Source organism: Conger conger, chromosome 7 (genome assembly GCF_963514075.1).
Source record: "Conger conger chromosome 7, fConCon1.1, whole genome shotgun sequence".
Classification (NCBI taxonomy): domain Eukaryota; kingdom Metazoa; phylum Chordata; class Actinopteri; order Anguilliformes; family Congridae; genus Conger; species Conger conger.
In genome coordinates this window covers 10,752,375-10,771,255 of record NC_083766.1, presented here as the reverse complement: position 1 = coordinate 10,771,255, position 18,881 = coordinate 10,752,375, and the positions used below count along the sequence as shown (strand labels likewise).

General features: G+C 41.3%; 1 protein-coding gene across 1 annotated transcript in view; it reads right to left on the bottom strand.

Moving 5' to 3' along the window:
- Positions 1-18,881, bottom strand: part of LOC133132671 (sodium/potassium/calcium exchanger 3-like) — a 31,564-nt gene that overhangs the window by 3,511 nt on the left and 9,172 nt on the right. The window contains exons 3-16 of the mRNA XM_061248303.1: positions 15,649-15,725; positions 13,589-13,663; positions 13,306-13,390; positions 12,898-13,001; positions 12,320-12,394; positions 9,093-9,118; positions 8,799-8,852; positions 7,867-8,009; positions 7,220-7,383; positions 5,788-6,061; positions 2,758-2,924; positions 2,001-2,115; positions 1,401-1,513; positions 1,189-1,254 (exon numbers count right to left, since the gene is read on the bottom strand). Of these exons, the coding sequence (XP_061104287.1) occupies positions 1,189-1,254; positions 1,401-1,513; positions 2,001-2,115; positions 2,758-2,924; positions 5,788-6,061; positions 7,220-7,383; positions 7,867-8,009; positions 8,799-8,852; positions 9,093-9,118; positions 12,320-12,394; positions 12,898-13,001; positions 13,306-13,390; positions 13,589-13,663; positions 15,649-15,725 (1,538 nt within the window). The remainder of the gene's footprint in view (positions 1-1,188; positions 1,255-1,400; positions 1,514-2,000; positions 2,116-2,757; positions 2,925-5,787; positions 6,062-7,219; positions 7,384-7,866; positions 8,010-8,798; positions 8,853-9,092; positions 9,119-12,319; positions 12,395-12,897; positions 13,002-13,305; positions 13,391-13,588; positions 13,664-15,648; positions 15,726-18,881) is intronic.

Here is an 18,881-nt window from a genome sequence, read left to right as displayed (position 1 = left end):
TTATCAGCTGCACAGATCTTTATCATGGCTACACCGGGGCCTGAAAGACCAACTGTACAGACTGGGAAGTCCTTGCTGCAATTGATAGTTTACAAGTTCCTGCTGTATGTAACAGCAGAATTAATTGTGAAGTGTACTCACAGAAGAGGATTATCTCCTCCAACTCCAACTCCAAATGCCTCCAACTCATTAGACAGCACTTCATCTCCCATCAAGGCAATGATCCTAAACATACAGCAGTGCTCTGTTTCTATGGCTAAGCTCGTTTTTTCCCTTATTGTTCAGCCTTATAATGGTTTCCTGGACTTTCCTTGGCAGAAGGCTGTCCCTCATGTTGTCAAATGGCAATAATAGATGCCAATGAAATCAAATGGCAATAAAATCCTCACAGAAATGGTTCTGTGACAACAAAATCAATGTTCTGCAATGGCCATCTCAGGCGCTGGACGACAATCCAATCGAAAACCTGTGGGCTGAACTGAAGAGGGCAGTTGATAAGCTAAACCCAAGAATGTTAAGGATCTTGCGAGGAAAAATCCCTCAAGATGTGTTCCTAAATGTCCTTTAATTCCTTAATGGAAAAGACTCCATGGTGCTATCTTTGAGGTGGATGCACCAAGTAATGAACCAAACGTGCCAATAATAATGGAACCTTGATTTGATTAAATCTATTTTTTTGTTCGATTTTGGTTAGTTCCATTGAAACATTAATAATACACTCACATGTTTATCTCAGAAATCATATTGTTTATTTTCTGTATTGTAAGCATTTTTTGGGCATTGTCAGTCAGGAGTATCAATAATTCTGGAGCCCACTGTAATTCCAACATGGATCACCCAATATGACTGAACTTTAACCTCATATTCACTGTTTCATTTCAAATCTAATGTGCTGAAGTACAGAGCCAAAATAACTGAAATTGTACCACTGTCCAAATACTTATGGACTGTGCTGTATGTGTTCAATAACTTCTGGTAATACTCTGAAAAGCATTCCTAAATACATTCCTCCAAGCAATCCAGCTAGGGGGAATGTACTGTATTTAGCTTGTAATTGATATATCTGACAGAATTAAATAATGTGGTGTTTTCCCTTCATACCTTACCAATTCCATGAGTCAACTGAAAGTAGTCTATTAAATTATTGTTTTTTTGTGACACTTGCTACCCCAATAATTCAATACTTACTGTGAGACAGACCGAGGCAAGCAGCAGGATGACAGAATACACTAATCCTTTGTTGTTGATGGAGACCTGCCAGAGGCAGACACCAGTCAACTAAAATTGCATACATAGTATCAAATAAATTAGATACAAATTCACATTAACTACAGAGCAAAGCATATAATTTTGGATCGATAAAGAGAATATGAATTGAGGAAAAGGGAGAAAGAACCCACTGATGAGTTGAAGTCCACCACTAGGGTGCGTAGAGTCCAGGGGAAGCCCAGCCCCAAAAGGATGTCAAAGATATTGCTGCCAATGGAGTTGGACACAGCCATGTCCCCCATACCTGAACATGGAGAGATGAAGGAGGACAGAGGGAATGACTGAGAGAAAGAGGCATAGATAGGTTCATCAATGAAGGACATGGTGTTGTGTCCAGCTCAAACCCCAACATTAACGCTGTGATGTGCAGCACGATATGGAATCAAACCCTGACTATACCACTGGCAACTGTAGCCTTGGCACCCAAAAAGAGGTCCCTCAAATGGGTGTCTGGAGCCTATCTGAATCAGGTCTGCATAAAGTGTAGTCCTACAACTAGAGGTTACCTCATCTGACTACAGGTTAAAAAGAATAATTGACCAGCAGTAAGTGCTTTTGCTTCATATACGTCTACTAAATGGCCATTGCACCAATGGAGTGGACAAGCAAATTTGATGTAGCATTCAAAATTGAAATAAAAAATAGAGGATCACTTGTCTTAAAATGTCTTAAAAATGAAAGAGGGAAGAGAAGGAGAGAAATCCTGTGACAGAGGGAGTGACTTCAGGCACCTTGCCGGGCGACAATAAGACTGGCCATGCAGTCAGGGACGCTGGTGCCTGCTGCCAGGAAGGTGATGCCCATGATGAAGGTGGGGATGCCAAGAGTGTCACTGATGATGGTGACCTGGTGAGAACAGAGAGGCATTAAGGAATCGCAGATCCTTCACCAACATACTGCTCCCAACATTTCCATTCTCTCATACAGTGCACTACAAACAAAGCTAACACAGATACTTTCAGTGCTATCAGCAGACTAGCTGCAGAAATGGTCTTGTTGGTTCCATGTTTCTTAACCACTACCACTGCAGATGACAACAACAGACACAACATCAAATTCAGTAGCCTGGTAATGAATATGTTTCAGAGATCCTCCACATCCATCCTTTTATTGTCCCCAATGCCATTGAGAAAACATTTCTAAGTGTTCTCTCTCCTGAGTTGTCAAGTTAGCAGAAAAAATAAGTCTACAAGTAGAGTAGCCAGGTATATGCCTACAGCGATATAGAAAACACATCACAATAAACATCACATATAAAAATCCCCATGAATCTTCAAAATGGCATTAAATATTATTAGCCCCTACATGTACAGCCATGCACTCTGAATTTTCTTTGTGAGAGCAATGTTGCGAGAGTGCTAACAAGACCAGAAAGCCAGAATCTTGATGCTCAGACAAGGAAAATGAGTGTCCTCTGCACAGAGTCAGCTCACCTCAGATTAGCTAAACCCCACTTTAACCTGACACAGGTTCTTAGAAGGCTCTTACCATCCACACCATGAGGTAGGAGAAGAAGGCAATCCACAGCGTGGAGCACGCAAATGTGACCATGAACCAGCGGCGCCAGCGTGGCAGCACACAGTTGGGCACAGTGCAGTACAGCAGGAAGGACAGGGGCCAGGACACCAGCCACTTCACCCGAGCACAGCAACCCCCTGATACAGAACGGGCAAACATGTACACTGTCGCACAAAGCACTCGCCAATATAGGACCATATGCCAGCTTACAGGGTACAGTAGTGTGCAGTGATGATTAAACACTTAACACAATGACGATAAATCAGAAACCAAGTACTATTCAAGTATTTATTGAATGTAATATTGGTTCATGTAGATGAAAATAAGTAAACAGATAACAAAATATTGTGAAAACAAAAATAATAGTCTCTTTTGGAGAAAAAAAAGTCCATATCTAGTGTGGCCACCCTTTGCTTTGCATTTAATCGTTCACACATTTTTTTATTTCTTCACTCGTTAAACCATTCAATATGGTTTGAAGTTCATTCCAAAGAGAATCTTTCGATGTTACAACAGATTTATTTATCTTGGTATCCAGAAAATCCCAGATTTGCTCAATCGGATTAAGGCCTGGACTTTGAGCGGGCCAAGTCATAACTTTTATGTCACCAGAAGATTCTTTTCATCAAGTGACCAACCGGCATCATGTAAGGCTACAATGTGGCTATGAACAATCTCAGAGAGTTCCTTCCGTCGTGCCACCGTGTTTAACACTGTGACACTGTTTGTGTTACCTTAAATACTACTGAACAACTGACCATCAGAAGTAATTTTGCAGAATAATGTTGCTTCAAACCAGTTTAAACAAATTGTTTAGCACCAACAATCCTGCATTCAAACATGCATTCATGCTATGCAAAAGTCAGTGTTTTTGTTTATTAGCCATATTTTTACCCCACTGTAATTGAGGGAATGATTTTTTTGTTCTCATTGCCTACAATATTAATATATTGCCTAATATTGTTCAATACATTTTCACAATTTTTTTTTACAGAAGTAATATATTAGGACCCCTTTTAGACAAACATGGTGGTGTATAATCATCACTGCACACTACTAATAATAATAATAATACATTTTAGAAGTGCTAAAAAAGAAATACAAAACATGAGAACATTTTTTTTTTTTATCTAGCAGAAGGCTCTAGAAAAAAAGGTAGGTTTTTAGACCTCGTTTAAAAGTATCCACAGTCTGTGGAGCCCTTAGGTGGTCGGGGAGAGCATTCCACAAACTGGGAGCGGCCGAGCAGAATGCCCGATCCCCCATTGTGCGGAGCTTGGTCCTGGGGGGTTTGAGGAGGTTGTACACTACTGTACATTCCATTCTTCCTTCTTTCCATGGGTAGGAAGTAACTTTTAGTAAGTACTGCCATGGAAATCAATTCTTAAGCAGAAAATGTTGAGTCCCAGATGCATCAGGCCACCTCTCTGAACCGCATGTTATTCATCCCTTCATTTGGACTCTCTACTTTACCTGCTAGTTTAGTACCTCAACTCTAACCTGTTCAACCCATTTGGGTATTTGTTGTGAAAGATCCCTAATTATATTCCTGCACTTTACACCATGCCAGCAGAGGATGGGCTCCCCCTTCTTGCCACCACTTGAGTGTTTTTCTCTCGCAACTTTTCTGGCCTGTTTTTTCCCAATTCCCCCTCTGTTACTTTGTAAATGGTCTTTCTGTCAGTTCTCTGTACAGAGCGCTACACAAATAAAACTGATTTGATTTAATAGCAAACCACAATGGCTACCTTTGACTACCTTTGGCTAATACCAATGGCAAGGCTGTGCACATTGGCAGGCTGGCTGGGGAGAATATCAGTACACATGGCTGAGGTCCAAATGAACGACACAGCATAGAATGATGCCTTTTTCAGTTGAGCTATGAGGATGTTCTGAGTGAGGTGGAATTGGAGAAGGGAAGAAGCCTAATTCCAGATGACAGGGTGCGGAATAGAATAAAGACATTTAGGCTGAGGTATCAAGGGGGGTTTTAGATGTGGAGGTTTCAGATGCAGTCAAAATGTATAAAGGACAAAGATTCTTTATAAGAGGTGAACTGGCCAAAAGAATATGTGAAATGATGTCCAGTAAGGTATGAAGCTAATTTCTTCAGAGCTCATATGGATACAACACACAATGACACTCCCATCTGAAAACAACACCTGAAGCTAGGCTTTGAAACCAGGCTTTGGTTGACCAGCTCATACCCAGGTAGACCAGCTTATGATCAGCTTGGCCACCCTGGTTGACCAACTCATACCCAGCTAGACCAGCTTAATGCTGAAGCTGGTCAAGATGGCATAGCTGGATTTTACGGCAGGGCTGTCTCATATAGATACATACATACACAGTTGGACCTAGAAACCGCAGCACATCACAGTATCTAGGGACCTTCTGAGGACCACAGCACTCTGGGCAGGGTCATAGTCACCCTAAAGAGGAAACACCAGCCAGCACATACTCTACACAGGGGCTGCACACACTACACTAGTTAGCAGACACAAATGCCAGGCATCAAAAAGACAAGCAACAGCAACACAGACAGTATATAGAGTAGTTATGTAGAGGGCTTACTACATTGCTTATTACAACAGTGTCATAGATTATTGAACAAGTTCATGATCAACATTAATACATGCACCTGAATGTGCCATTTTAGAAGCAGCCAGGATGGGCAGGCTTTGTTCTGCAGTTTGCAGAAATCTGATACCCTAACCCTGCTGACAAAAACAGCTCAAATAGTTTTGAAACAGCTGGTAGCTGGTTCACCAGTTCAGACCAGCTCCATACTCAACATGGTTTGACCAGCTCTGGTGCAATTGAGCCAACCAAGAGGACCAGAAGGTGTGCTTTCCACTTTTTGACAGTATTTCATAGATTCCAATATACCAGACAGAGTGAATTTGAATCCAAAATAGTTCCTAATTTGACCCAGGTCTGGCCCTAACAGGAGAACTCAGATACACGTGTGGACTAATGACTTTAGCGTTCCATGCTCACTTGGCATTTTCAGCGGCCTGAAAGTGCCTTCCCCGTCGTCCTCCTCCTCCTCGGGACTCTCCGCGCTCGACTCTCCCTTCACCGCCGCGGGTTCGTCGGGCTCCCCCCTCCCCGGCTCCTCCAGAGGCAGCGTCTCGTTTTCGGGGCTCCGTCCATTCTCGATCACCAGAGACTCGTCTGGCCTGAGCCCGGATCTGCTGGGCTTCACCGGGGAGTCCCCGAGGCCCGTGTCACTGTCACTGCTCCCCCCGGGGCTGCGGATGAGCCTCTGCCTCTGAGGGGGGGGGGGGGGGGGGGGGGAGAGGGGCGGCCATTCAAAGATCTTCTCACTTTCAATACCGTGACTATACGTATATGCTAAAACCAACCCAGTCTCGTGGCATATATGTACCTCTGAGCACTTTTTTGCAGAACTCACAGGTACAACATTGGATTACCGAACACTTTGGGCCTCATTTATCAATATTTTCGGAAATGCGTGCGGAAATCGGAAGATTTATCAAACAGGCGTAGACACAGCTTTTTCTCCCACATCCATGGCTATGTTGATGAATACCAATCAATAATAAACAAAATGCGTGTGCACAAAACCTGATTAACATAAATCAAAGCCCCTAAAATACCTGTGTAGTCTACACATGATCAGTTAAAAAAAAAAATTTTTATGACTGTGTGTGCTACAGCGACTTTGTGAATGTTAAAATATATATTAGAACTATCTTCTTTGCCACAATGTTTTGTGCAAGAAGAAGCAGTCAGAACTGACTTGTGAGCCTCACCAAAGAAATCGGCTCTGCATTGTGCCAAATGTTCTATTAAAGCAATAAATGTAAATGTAATGCAAAGAGAGGTACCATAGCAACCATAGCAACAAATGTCTAAGCTCTGTATGCCCTATTTATAGCCAACTTTGTTTAAGTGTTTCATGGAATTTACACTCAGTGAGAACAGCATGTGGCAGCAACTAAATGTAAACATGCTGATCTCCTGCGATTTTCACACACAACAGTAGAGTTTGCAGAGAATGGTGTTGAAAACAAAAAAACATCTATTGAACAACAGTTCTGCGGGAAAAAACGTGTTGTTAATGAGAGAGGTCAGAGGAGAAGGACCAGACTGGTCAAAGCTGAATGGAAGGTAACAGTAATGCAAATAACCACACATTACAACAGTGGTATGCAGGAGAGCATCTCTGAACACACAACGCATCACAACTCTAAGTGGATAGGCTACAGCAGCAGAAGACCAATAAGAGTGTATATTCAACTCCAATTAAGCATTCATTTAGTGTTTTTTTCATTTGATCATTTTAATATTCAATTGGCTCATTAAAATAATGTTGCCACTCTAAATCAAAATAAAATCTTAATTAATCAAATATAAATATACATTTAAATATAAATGATATCTTTCACTGTAATAAGTGCAGTACCTCATTGATGAGCATGCGGCCAGCCATGCTGAGGCGGGTTCGGGGGGAGAAGTGGGGAGTGATCATGATGCGTAGGCCGGCCTCGGAGAACGACAGCTGGTGAGGGTGGAGGCTTAGGAGCTCATCCACCATCACCACAGGAGACTCCTGCCCAGAACACTGACCTGCAGGGGGCGCCATGCGTCACCAATCACACACACACACACACACACACACACACACAGACAGCACTGTCATAAGGCAGCACTTTCCTTTTTATGTCATTATGTCATTTGCTTTTAGGGTTGTTAATGTTTAATATATAATGATCATGTATTGTACCAGATTTATCCACAAATCATTTTCAACTGTGGCCCCTTCACCTGTTTCAATCTGAAATACTGCACACAGTCTGAGTAACACTACAGTAGAATAGGGTGAGCACATGTAACAGACATGTAAGCATCAATGGAGAGAGGCACTACAGTAGTTACAGTTACAGCCTGCATGCCAGACGTGGGTCAAATACGTAACTGTTTCGGATTCAAATACTTTTCTGTGCTCCATTGATCTTGTCAGTATTTGACCCAGGTCTGCTGCATACAGACATAAAACCACATCCAAATATAGGAAAACGTAGACAGTGATGAAGACACAGTAATACACACCCCTCCTGAGGAGGACATCAGAAGTGTCCGAATTCTCTCCCCCCTCTCCCAACTCTCTGTCTGGAAGGCGCCTGTTCTTGACACAACACTGGTCAGGACGCCCGCACTCCTGCTCCACAAACCTCCAAATCTTGACGTTAAACCTGGGATTATTAACAAGAGTTCACTTCACACCTTAATATCAACACATATCTTATTCCTCTGTATGTTGATAAAGACAGACAGGCAGACATACACACTGACATTGAACTCTTCATAGCTGTGTCTGTAATTACTACATGGTGAAACCAAAATGTATAAAAATCCAGTTAAATAAAAGCTTAGAATCTGCACTTTGACCACATGTGAATTCTGTAATGTTATACTTTGTCAAGAATCAGAAAAATCAGAAAAGGGCAAGGTGTGTCCAAACTTTTGACTGGTACTGTACACTCTGTGAGCACTTTTAGGTATTTTAGGTATTTTTTATACTCATTGGTCTTCTACTGCTTTAGCCTACCCACTTAGAGGTTTGACACGTGTATTCAGAGATGCTCTTCTGCATACCGCTGTTGTAATGCGTGGTCATTTTCCTTAACTGTGACCGTCCTGTCAGCTTCGACCAGTCTGGCCCTTCTCTCCTGACCTCTCTCATTAACATGTATTTGCCTGTAGAATTGCTGCGCACTGGAAGATTCTTTAGTATTTTATCGTGTTATTTTGTTTCATTCAAGGGGCAGCAGGACATGGTATTGTGGTAGCCCATAAAAGATCCCTGGGTTCCTGCTGTGCAATAGATGTCGGGTCCAGTAGAATCAGTGCCGTCAGTGAACAGCATATATAAATTCCATGACATAATCATCTGTCCAGGGTGAATAAAGGTTGTTGATTAGGGTGACAGGGACACCTGGGGGAGTGTGTGGCACCCGTATACCTGCAGCTGTGACACTCACGTCATTATGAGGATGTAGAGTCCGTACAGGGAAATCAGAAGAACAGACTCCCACCTGCATGTGAGAAACCGCAGTTAGAATGAGACTATATATATATGCAATCCATGTGTAACTGTTAGAGCTCTATGACACTACATTTTCTGGATTTTTATTTTAAGACTGGAGACAGGCGCAAAGAGAATCACCCTGTAGACAGCAAACGACAAGACAGAAACAGGCCCTCATTGCTTCTACTTTTTTATGCTATGTAATGTTATTAACAGTAACAGAAATTCATTAAGTTGTTGCACTCACCAGACAACTCTTTCATCATAGATGACCTATGGAAAGAAACAAAAAATAATATAATTTCCATCTGTCCCATTACTATTATAGTGGTTATACTTTGACTTTGTCTGGATACACTGGCTACAATTGAAAGTATTTTTTCTAGAAATTTTGATTAGTAGGGCCCTACATGTAGTCGACTGGGTTTTGTAGAGCCTGTGATTAGGAAACATCTATGACATCTCTATTTACTCTAGTTAATGAAACATCATAGGAAACAACTGCAGTCATGTGTTTAGATTGCACATATAGTGCAGTCCATAAGTATTTGGACAGTGACACATTTTTTGTTGTTTTGGATCCGTATGCAAGCACATTGAATTTGAAATGAAACAATGCCAATAACACAGACTTCGAGCTTTAATTTGAGGGTTTTTATATCCATATTGGATGAACAGTGTCGGAATTGTTGCCGTTTCTGTTTATTAACACTTATTTAACCAGGCAAGATCCTTGAGGTTAAAAACCTCTTTTGTGAGGGTGGCCTGGCAAGAAGGTCACAGTGAAACATGACGTGTGCGATTAACAGTTACGAGTTACAATGCGTTCAATATAAAATTACGATGAATCAAAATCCAAGTTAAAAGCAGGAACAGCGGTCACATGTATGGTGCTCAATCAGAGCCTTAAACTCAGGAAGAGAGACTGTCTCTCCTAGTCTAATGGTCTTTTGTATTCCAGGATATAAGTGCATTATGGGAAAAGGCCCATCTCAGTTCTCACTTTTGATACAGTGTGTGTCGACAAAGACTGAATGGAGACTGTAACTCTGAAATGATCTTACCAAATAAGAGCATACATAAATGGGTAACAAGCCAGCTTTGTATACAAATGCACACCAATGTTGCAGCCTCCTAGAATCTAGAGGTCCCCTGTATCATGGCATATATGTCACAGTGATGGGTGGTCAAGCATTAGTTATAAATCTTAATACACCAAGATATACTGTATCCAGCACCTTAAGGGTAAACTGGTTGCTGGTTTGCACAGGATCCTTCCTTACTGCAAAAGAAAAGCAAGATTTGTTCTGAAAATTTCAATTTCTTAGCCAATGTTAAAAATTGAAAAGAACATTCTTCATCAATCCGAATGCTTATATCAGGAGACCCTTTCAATTTGGCAGAAGAGAAAAGACCATTAATTATGCCTTTTTTGTATTCAGTTTTAAACCTTCCATTTGCCAATTGTAACTCCCGAAAGATTGAACCTTGTGGGAGACCTTTTGTATTGTTTTTAAATTCTGAACTCAAGCATTTCTCTCTAAAACGTCATTTTGAAACCAGTCTAAAGCCTGTGGACATAGACCTATTTTTTGCAATATGTGCAACAGCAGAGCAAGGTCAACAGTATCAAAAGCTTTTGACAAATCTTTAAAAAGTGAAACACAGTGATTTGTCTTATCCTGAGCATCATGAATATCACTAATGACCCTAGATGCAGCAATGGCTGTACTGTGCTTGAGTTCTAAAGCTAGATTGATAGTACGATGAGGTAGAATTAATGGAGAGAAAATGTTTCAACTATACATTGACACATTTTTCCAAAACTTGCAAGTATAGACAATTTAGTTGTAGGCTGAGATAATTATCTCCACCTTTGTGCAAGGGCGTAACGTAGGCAGCTTTCAAAATATTTGAAATTTCGCCACTGGATATATGTGTAAATGGGAGGCACAATGATGTCTGCACCAATCTTCAACAGATGAAGGCTTTGAGGGCCTTAAAAACCTCAAAATTCCCAATCACTTTGAAGTGAAATTAATCGAGTAAGAACGCATCGGTGAGCTCAGCAATGGCAAATGACCTGGTAGACCATGGAAAACCAGTGTAGTAGATGACAGAAGAATCTTTTGAATGATGAAGAAAAATCCCTTTGTAACTATTCAACAGATCAAGAACACTCTCCAGGACGTAGGCATAGATGTGCCAAAGACGACAATCAAGAGAAGATGACAACCTCTCAACAAGATGCAAACCCCCTGGGAAGTGTTAAAAAAAAGGTCATGATCCAAAGCACATCACCTCGTCTGTCAAGCAAGGTGGATGTAGTGTTATAGCTCGTGCAGGTATGGCTGCCAACGGAACTGGCTCACTTGTGTTCATTGATGATGTCACTGCTGATGGCAGCAGCAGGATGAATGCCAAAGTATACAGAAACATCTTGGCTGCGCAGATCATAGCAAATGCATCAAAACTGACTGGACAAAGCTTAATCATGCAGCAGGGCAAAGATCCAATACATACAGCCAATGCAACCAAGGTGTTTTTCGGGCCAAAAAGGGGAATGTTCTTGACATTGTCCCCTTGCCCAAGTCAATCAACTGACCTCAATCCAATTAAGCATGTTTTTCACTTGCAGACTGAAGGCAAATAGCCCCTGAAACAAGAAGGAGCTGAAGAATGTTGTGTTACAGCCCTGGCAGAGCATCAGCAGGGAAGATACAGAGCACTGGGTGATGTCTATGGGTCATAGACTTCAGGCAGTTGTTCACTGCAAAGGTTTTGCAAACAAAATATTGAATATGACAACTTTATTTCAGGTTGTGTAAATTCAACCAATTACTATTTTCCGCTGGGAGGAATATTCCTACATTCACCAATATGGATGTAAATAGTCTCAAATTGAAGGCCTGCACTTTAACCACATCATGACAGTTTTATTTAAACTATTTGTTTACAGAGCAAAAGTACAGAGTGAAAACAACAAAACTGTGTCACTGTCCAAATATTTACGGACCCGATTTGGTGGAAGGCAAAGAAATGGCATATTATTTAGACAACAGAGGAAGCAATGCCAACTAAGGCCTATCATTGAATAAACACATGCAGATACAGCTACTCAAGTAATGATGCTCAATGATGCTCAATAATTTACTGAATTCTTTTCACTGTAATTTACACTTGCCCCATTGCAAACAATGTTATTTATATTTTTCTCTCTTTACATTATTGTTATTTCATACAGTGAATACTTCTGAAGTTGCCAAATTCTGAGTATTACAATTCTACTATTGATTGATTCTACTACTACCACATATGCTATTGATATTTCTGAACTAAATTGCTAGTGATACATGATACAACACCACATGGTTTAGTATTTATTATATTATTAATCATAATACCAATGGCAGTGGAATAAAATATGCTCATGGACATATACATACTGTACTCAATGGTAATCTTCACACTCACCAAAATCAAGGCAAGCACAGAGAAGATGTAGAAGAGAGAGTCCCGGAAAAGAGGCCACCAGGTCAAAGACACACTCTACAGAGGCAGAGGGGAGGCACACTGCTGACATGCAAAGGCCACACACAACTGTAATGCAGGGTAATGGACATCAGGGTTCAGCACTGTACCGAAGTGTGAGTAATTCATTTCTACAGTGGCCTGTAGCGTACTGGTTAAGGTACATGCCTGGGATACGCAAGGTCGGTGGTTCGATCCCTGGTGTAGCCACAATAAGAGCCGCAAAGCCGTTGGGCCCTTGAGCAAGGCCCTTAACCCTGCATTGCTCCTGGGGAGGATTGTCTCCTGCTAAGTCTAATCAACTGTACGACGCTCTGGATAAGAGCGTCTGCCAAATGCCAATAATTTAATGTAATGTACAGTAAAAATATTAATTTAATTACTACATAAACACTCATTATACTTTCCTGCGCCCAATGTGTAGAAGAATTGTCATATTCAGGCCTTGGGCAAGCTTTCAAAGCTCAGCCAGACCAACATGATCGTCATGAACATGGCCCGAAAGAAAGGCTACAGGTTACCTGTCCTGCAAAGAGTCCACACACCCCGATGATGACGAGGATGTTGAAAACGGCAGAGCCCACAATGGTGCCCACTCCCACATCTCCTTTAGTGATGAACACGGCTGTCAGAGAGGAAGAGTCATCTGCATTACCGCAGGGGACTGATAATCCTGACGTGCATACAACTTATGACCATTACTTCTTCTGTGACACCACAGGAGACAAAGAAGCCTCCTTATTCCATGTCTTCACATCCCTCCAACATGTGCACAAACTATTTTGTGGTGCATAAATCCTGTTACTGTCTCATTTGTGCTCTTTAGATGAAGCGCTACAAAATGTGTGTGTGTCAATTCATGTTAATGTATGAACAAGTTAAGAACCGTGCTACACTGACCAATCAGAGAAGAACCATGTTACACTGACCAATCAGAGAAGTAAACAGCTCTGGAGCAGAGCTTCCTGCTGCCATGAAGGTTGCCCCTGCCACATCCTCACTGAGGTGCAGGTTCTGAGCCGGAACAGCAGGGAGAGAGACAAAGAGAGAAAATATTCTTTTCAAACTCTTTTCATTCACTGAAATCTCCTACTCAAGCATTATGCAATTAATCCGTGAATAGAATGAACTGAAGTGGAATTAACGCTGGCTGGCTTTCACGCTTTAGAAAGAAAGGGTTTCAGAGAATAGGACTTGTAATGTAGTTCTCACCTCTGATATCTTCTCCAGTGAAGGGACAAAGTATTCATCGCAGACTATAGCAAGAGCGTAGAACATGTAGATGGCCTGGTGGGGACCAAAAGTCGCAGGGAACAGTGAGAAAGGGACAGATACTATGAATTATAAATAAAAAATTCTACTTAGTGTAACCAAATCAATTAAACATGGTAAAATATTAAAACTGATTAGTCTTAAGGTTAGGAGATGACGGGAAAAGATGCTGCATGTACAGTGGGCTTTAAAATTATTGGCATCCTTGATGAATATGTACAAAAAAAACTGTAAGAAAAAAAGTACTGTACTTCATTTTTCAACATTGTGCTTTATAAACGATTCAATGGATTCAACCAAATGCATTTTTCAAAAAATGAACAGGTTTCACAATTATTGTCACCATTGTTTTGACCATTGCTCCATGCAGAACTTTTCCAGATCATTAATATCCTTGGGCTTGTGCAAATGGACTGCCCTCAGTTCAGACCACAGGTTGTCAATGGGATTTAAGTCCGGAGACTGAGATGGCCATCACAGAACATGGATGTTGCTTTTACTTTTCTGCGTGGATGTTAAATGTATGTTTGGTCCACAGCCTCTTAGAGGCTACCAGGTTTTCTGCCAAAATGTCTCAGTACTTTGTAGAATTAATTGTGCCATTGATCCTAACTAGTACCCCTGGACCACTGGCAGAAAACACCCCCAAAACATCAGTGACCCACCTCCATATTTGGTTACCTTTGCCTTGTAACCGTTTACCTTTTGCTTCAAAACATACTGATGGTGTTTATGGGCAATTCCATCCATTACATTTTGGTCTCATTTGACCACCAATCATAATTCCAGAAACCACCAGTTTCTTGTGCTCATATGTGCTTTCTTTGTGCAATCTTTTCAAATAGTTTGCTGATCTGGGGGTGGCATCTTATGGTTGTTTTTTGAGATTACGACCAACGCCTGCAATCTGTGGGTTCTTTACTGCCCCCATCTCCATTTTAGTTAAACAGAAAGTGATGTAATGGCACAATATATAATAACACTTCCTTTAGACTGAGAATACATTTTATTGCCAATTGAAGTTTTATCTACAATAATTGTTAAGGGTGCCAATAATTTTGATACGGACGTTTTCAGACATTGAATCATGAAAATAAATGCATTGAAATAAAAGACAAGTATATAGTTTTCCTATATGTTTGACCATAACATATACAGATTATTATCTGTGTTGTTCACAGCTTTTTTTCTTATTTTCTATTAGGGATGCCCACAATTCTGGAGCCCACTGTATACACCTGGCGCATCATATATAAAATAAATGTTCTTGGATTCAAACTAACCTTAAGATAATTTCCCAAGATGGTTTAACGTGGCATATCTGCCTCTTATGAACCTGTTATATACTGTATAAATCTCAAATGAACTTGATTATGAACCCATGTCAACCTGCTTTACAATTACCTGAAAATATTAGCCATTTTCATCTAAATAAGGTTGCATTGTCTTGCACGTTCTATCCCTGAAATTGATTAGCAATCATATGTTACTCTTAAATTGAAAACAGAATCGACTTTAGGGTATTCACGCATATCCGTCAAATGTGCAGTACCTCCACAAAACAGCAGCTCATTAACCTATCAAGTATAAACTTTATGCAGAGACATCCATTTCAATGTAGAATTTCTAAATAATTACTTACTCAAGTATTAAAACATAACATAACATAACATAACATAACATAACATAACATATGATTAGAACATGCCAATCAGCCCAGCAATTCTTGCCTTATCCGACCACTCTCCTACCTCGTTTGCTAGCTAAATAGTATCTATCTATTATGATAATTTGATCATACATCCACTATATAAATGAGGCCCCAGGACTGTAGATAATTGACGGGGCCATAGGAATGACAATAATGGGCAACATTTGTGTGACATGGCTTTAAAGCGTATGGCTGTGAGGAGCGGTGACACCAGGGATGTATGACACAAACGATGATGTGGACGCACTAATTATACACTGAGACTGAGCGGTAAGACGAGGACGCTCACACAGAGCACGTGCAGCAGTACCGCCCCGCGTTTCCGCTGCTCCTTGGTGAAGATGTCCGCCGGGAACTCGTCAATCGCTGTGGGGGAGGAGAGGACAAAACAATGGGCTCTGGGGTGGAAGACCCAGCTGAAACCTAACCATGCGACTACAGCTAGCAATCACGGCACTCCATAGATGTAGCCTGGATACTCCACACCCACTACATTACTTCCCAGTCTGCATGGACTGCATCCCATTAATGGTCATCAAGCATGAGGCTCTTCTACCCATTTGTGCCATGAGTCGGCACTGCACAGTAAAATGCTCAGTGTTAAATCAACTCTTACATATGGTGCTTATTGGAGGCCATTGTTAGAGTTGAATTAACACTGGACATTTTATTGTGCATAGATGATAACAGTACAGTATGAACTGAAAAAGTACTAAAAATTACATATACAGGGTACGTATGCTGTACATAAAATATTCGCTTTTGTTGAGGAGAGCTGTGAACCAATCTTACACATTGCTATCAGATTATTACATTATTAGCATTTGGCAGACGCTCTTATCCAGAGCGACGTACAGTTGATTAGACTAAGCAGGAGACAATCTTCCCCTGGAGCAATGCAGGGTTAAGGGCCTTGCTCAAGGACCCAACGGCTGTGCGGCTCTTACTGTGGCTACACCGGGATTAGAACCACCAGCCTCATGTGTCCCAGTCATTTACATTAACCACTACACTACAGGCCACCCCAGATATTAGAGTTACCAAGCTCTGGGACACCTTACACAAGAAAATTGATGATTTGTCCTTCCCAATAAAAATTCAGGGAATCTGAAACTAAACATTGAGAAATGGGAAGCCTATCAAAGTTACCTCTACCACAGGTGTTGCCATGGAGACCCCCTCACCAAGGGCTGGACTTTGGCAACTGGTCTGTTGATGGGCAACAGCAGGGAGCCAATGGCAAATACCAAGATATTAAGCAATGAGGAGAGTCTTCTCTCCATGGACTTATATATGAAATAAGAGAAAAGTCCAGAAATGGAAAAACCACATTGGAAAGTCCTCCTCAATATTTAATATCCTGGATGTGCTAATTACCACAATTCTTCAGCCAGAAGGTTGAACTAATTAGCTGGAGTTTATGGTTGGAATAAACACACGGCTGGATGTTTACTTTCTACTCGCTAGATTTTCCACCTCTGGAAAAATACATGCAGGTATTGTATAAAATGTTTCTGGAAACAAAAAAACATGTCATTGGCCACTTCCCTCGCAGACCAGGCCTTGTTAATCCAATCCGGTGGGCCTGGCTTTATCATGTCTGTTGCTCTACAATAAAAAGCCTATTACAGCACTGCATCAGTCTGTGCATCTCAATACAAGGCCCTGATGAAGTTATCCGTTGGCTAATAGCTGCACATTCTCTGGAATGTCAAAGGGAATTTACGTATTTTCTTTGAACTGTGGTGAAAAACACTATGGGCCTCTTTCACAGACACAGATTAAGTTTAGCCCTGGACTAAATTGTTTTCTTTATGGAGAATCTCTGTTCAAAGTAGAATTTAGTCTAGGATAGACTGTGTCTGTGAAACTGGCCAAAAGGTTTTTTCTGAATTTCTGATTAATAGCTCAAACATGAGAGTTGTTTTTTATTAAACCAAAGTTCTGTATAAGACCGTTCTGTATAAATTTCAACTCAATGCACAATGCTATTTTCGAATGTAAGTAAGTTGCCACATTGGTAATCAACAGGCGTGTTACATTAAAACATAAATACTCAATCTGTCCCCTGCACATAATATCAATGACTGGTCAACAACCAGTTAGCCAAGCTGTGAATCAGTACCCAGAAAAACAATGATTATGCAGCATTGTGTCTTGCACCTCCTTGGGGTGTTGTGAACCCATCCTAAGAGAGTTGAAGGACAGACTGAGAAATGTCTGGCATCCTATACAATATAAGGAGAATCCGCCCCTTTTTCACCCCCTACTCGACCCAGCTCCTGGTCCAAGCGATGGTTCTGTCCCACCTGGACTACTGCAATTCCCTCTTGGCTGGCCTCCCAGCGTCTGCCATCAGACCCTTCCAACTTATCCAGAATGCAGCAGCTCGTCTGGTCTTCAACCTTCCCAAATACTTACGTCACCCCCCTGCTTACTTCCCTCCACTGGCTGCCTGTCATGGCTCGCATCAAATTCAAAACATTGGTGCTAGCCTTCCAAGCAGTTAAGGGGTCTTCCCCAGCTTACCTACAAAAAATCATCAGACCCTACACCCCTGCCAGACCTCTTCGTTCAGCCTCCACAGGCCACGTAGCCCCTCCCCCTCTCCGAACTTCCACCTCACGCTCACGTCTACTGTTGGTTCTGGCTCCACAGTGGTGGAACGAACTCCCCGTTGAGGTCAGAACTGTAGAATCTCTTCCCACCTTCAAGCACAAACTGAAGACGCACCTCTTCAAGCAGCACCTCTCCCCGTCCCTCCCTACCTCCCTGTGAACCTTAATTGTTGTCTTTCTGTGATGTACTTTTTTGTGTATCAGTATTTTTAGTTTGGCTAGGTAAGCAGTGTTTGGCTAGTTAAGGGGTTTGGTCATACATTTGCATTTGTTTGTTTGTTTGTTTGTTTGTTTGTTTTAAAAATTAAAAATCAAATAGGCCCTGGTCCTTATCTTTGTTGTGCAGGTAGCAGTTGAAATTCTACTTCCCTCTAGGGTCTTTCAGCGCACTTATCCCTGGTCATGGGTATGCACTTTGTTGTATGTCGCTCTGGATAAGAGTGTCTGCCAAATTCCATTAATGTAATGTAATGTATCAGTGTCACTCTTAAACACATTTCTTTAATTTTATTTTATTTCTCCCTTATTTAACCAGGTGAGTCCCATTGAAATGGTTATCTCTTTTACAAGGGAGCCCTGGCCAAGGGAGGAGCAAGCAGAGACTACAACGTCAAATTCAAAACAATACAAAAGCACAACACAAATTACACATGTATACAATCTCAAGTAAAACAGCTGCAGACCTCAGTTTGTAATGTCTGAAGACAATAATGTGGAAGACAACAAATCCCCGTTTGAGGATTTCATTCTGTGCTTTGGAATCGACTCTCCAGGGAAACAGCTAATTAAAAGTTCAACAAAAAAGGACTCCATTGATCTCCACACATCTAACCACCATGTCCCTGAGGGAACAGAGAGTCAGCTCCCTAAATCAGACCCTCAGAATAAAACAATACAAAATGTA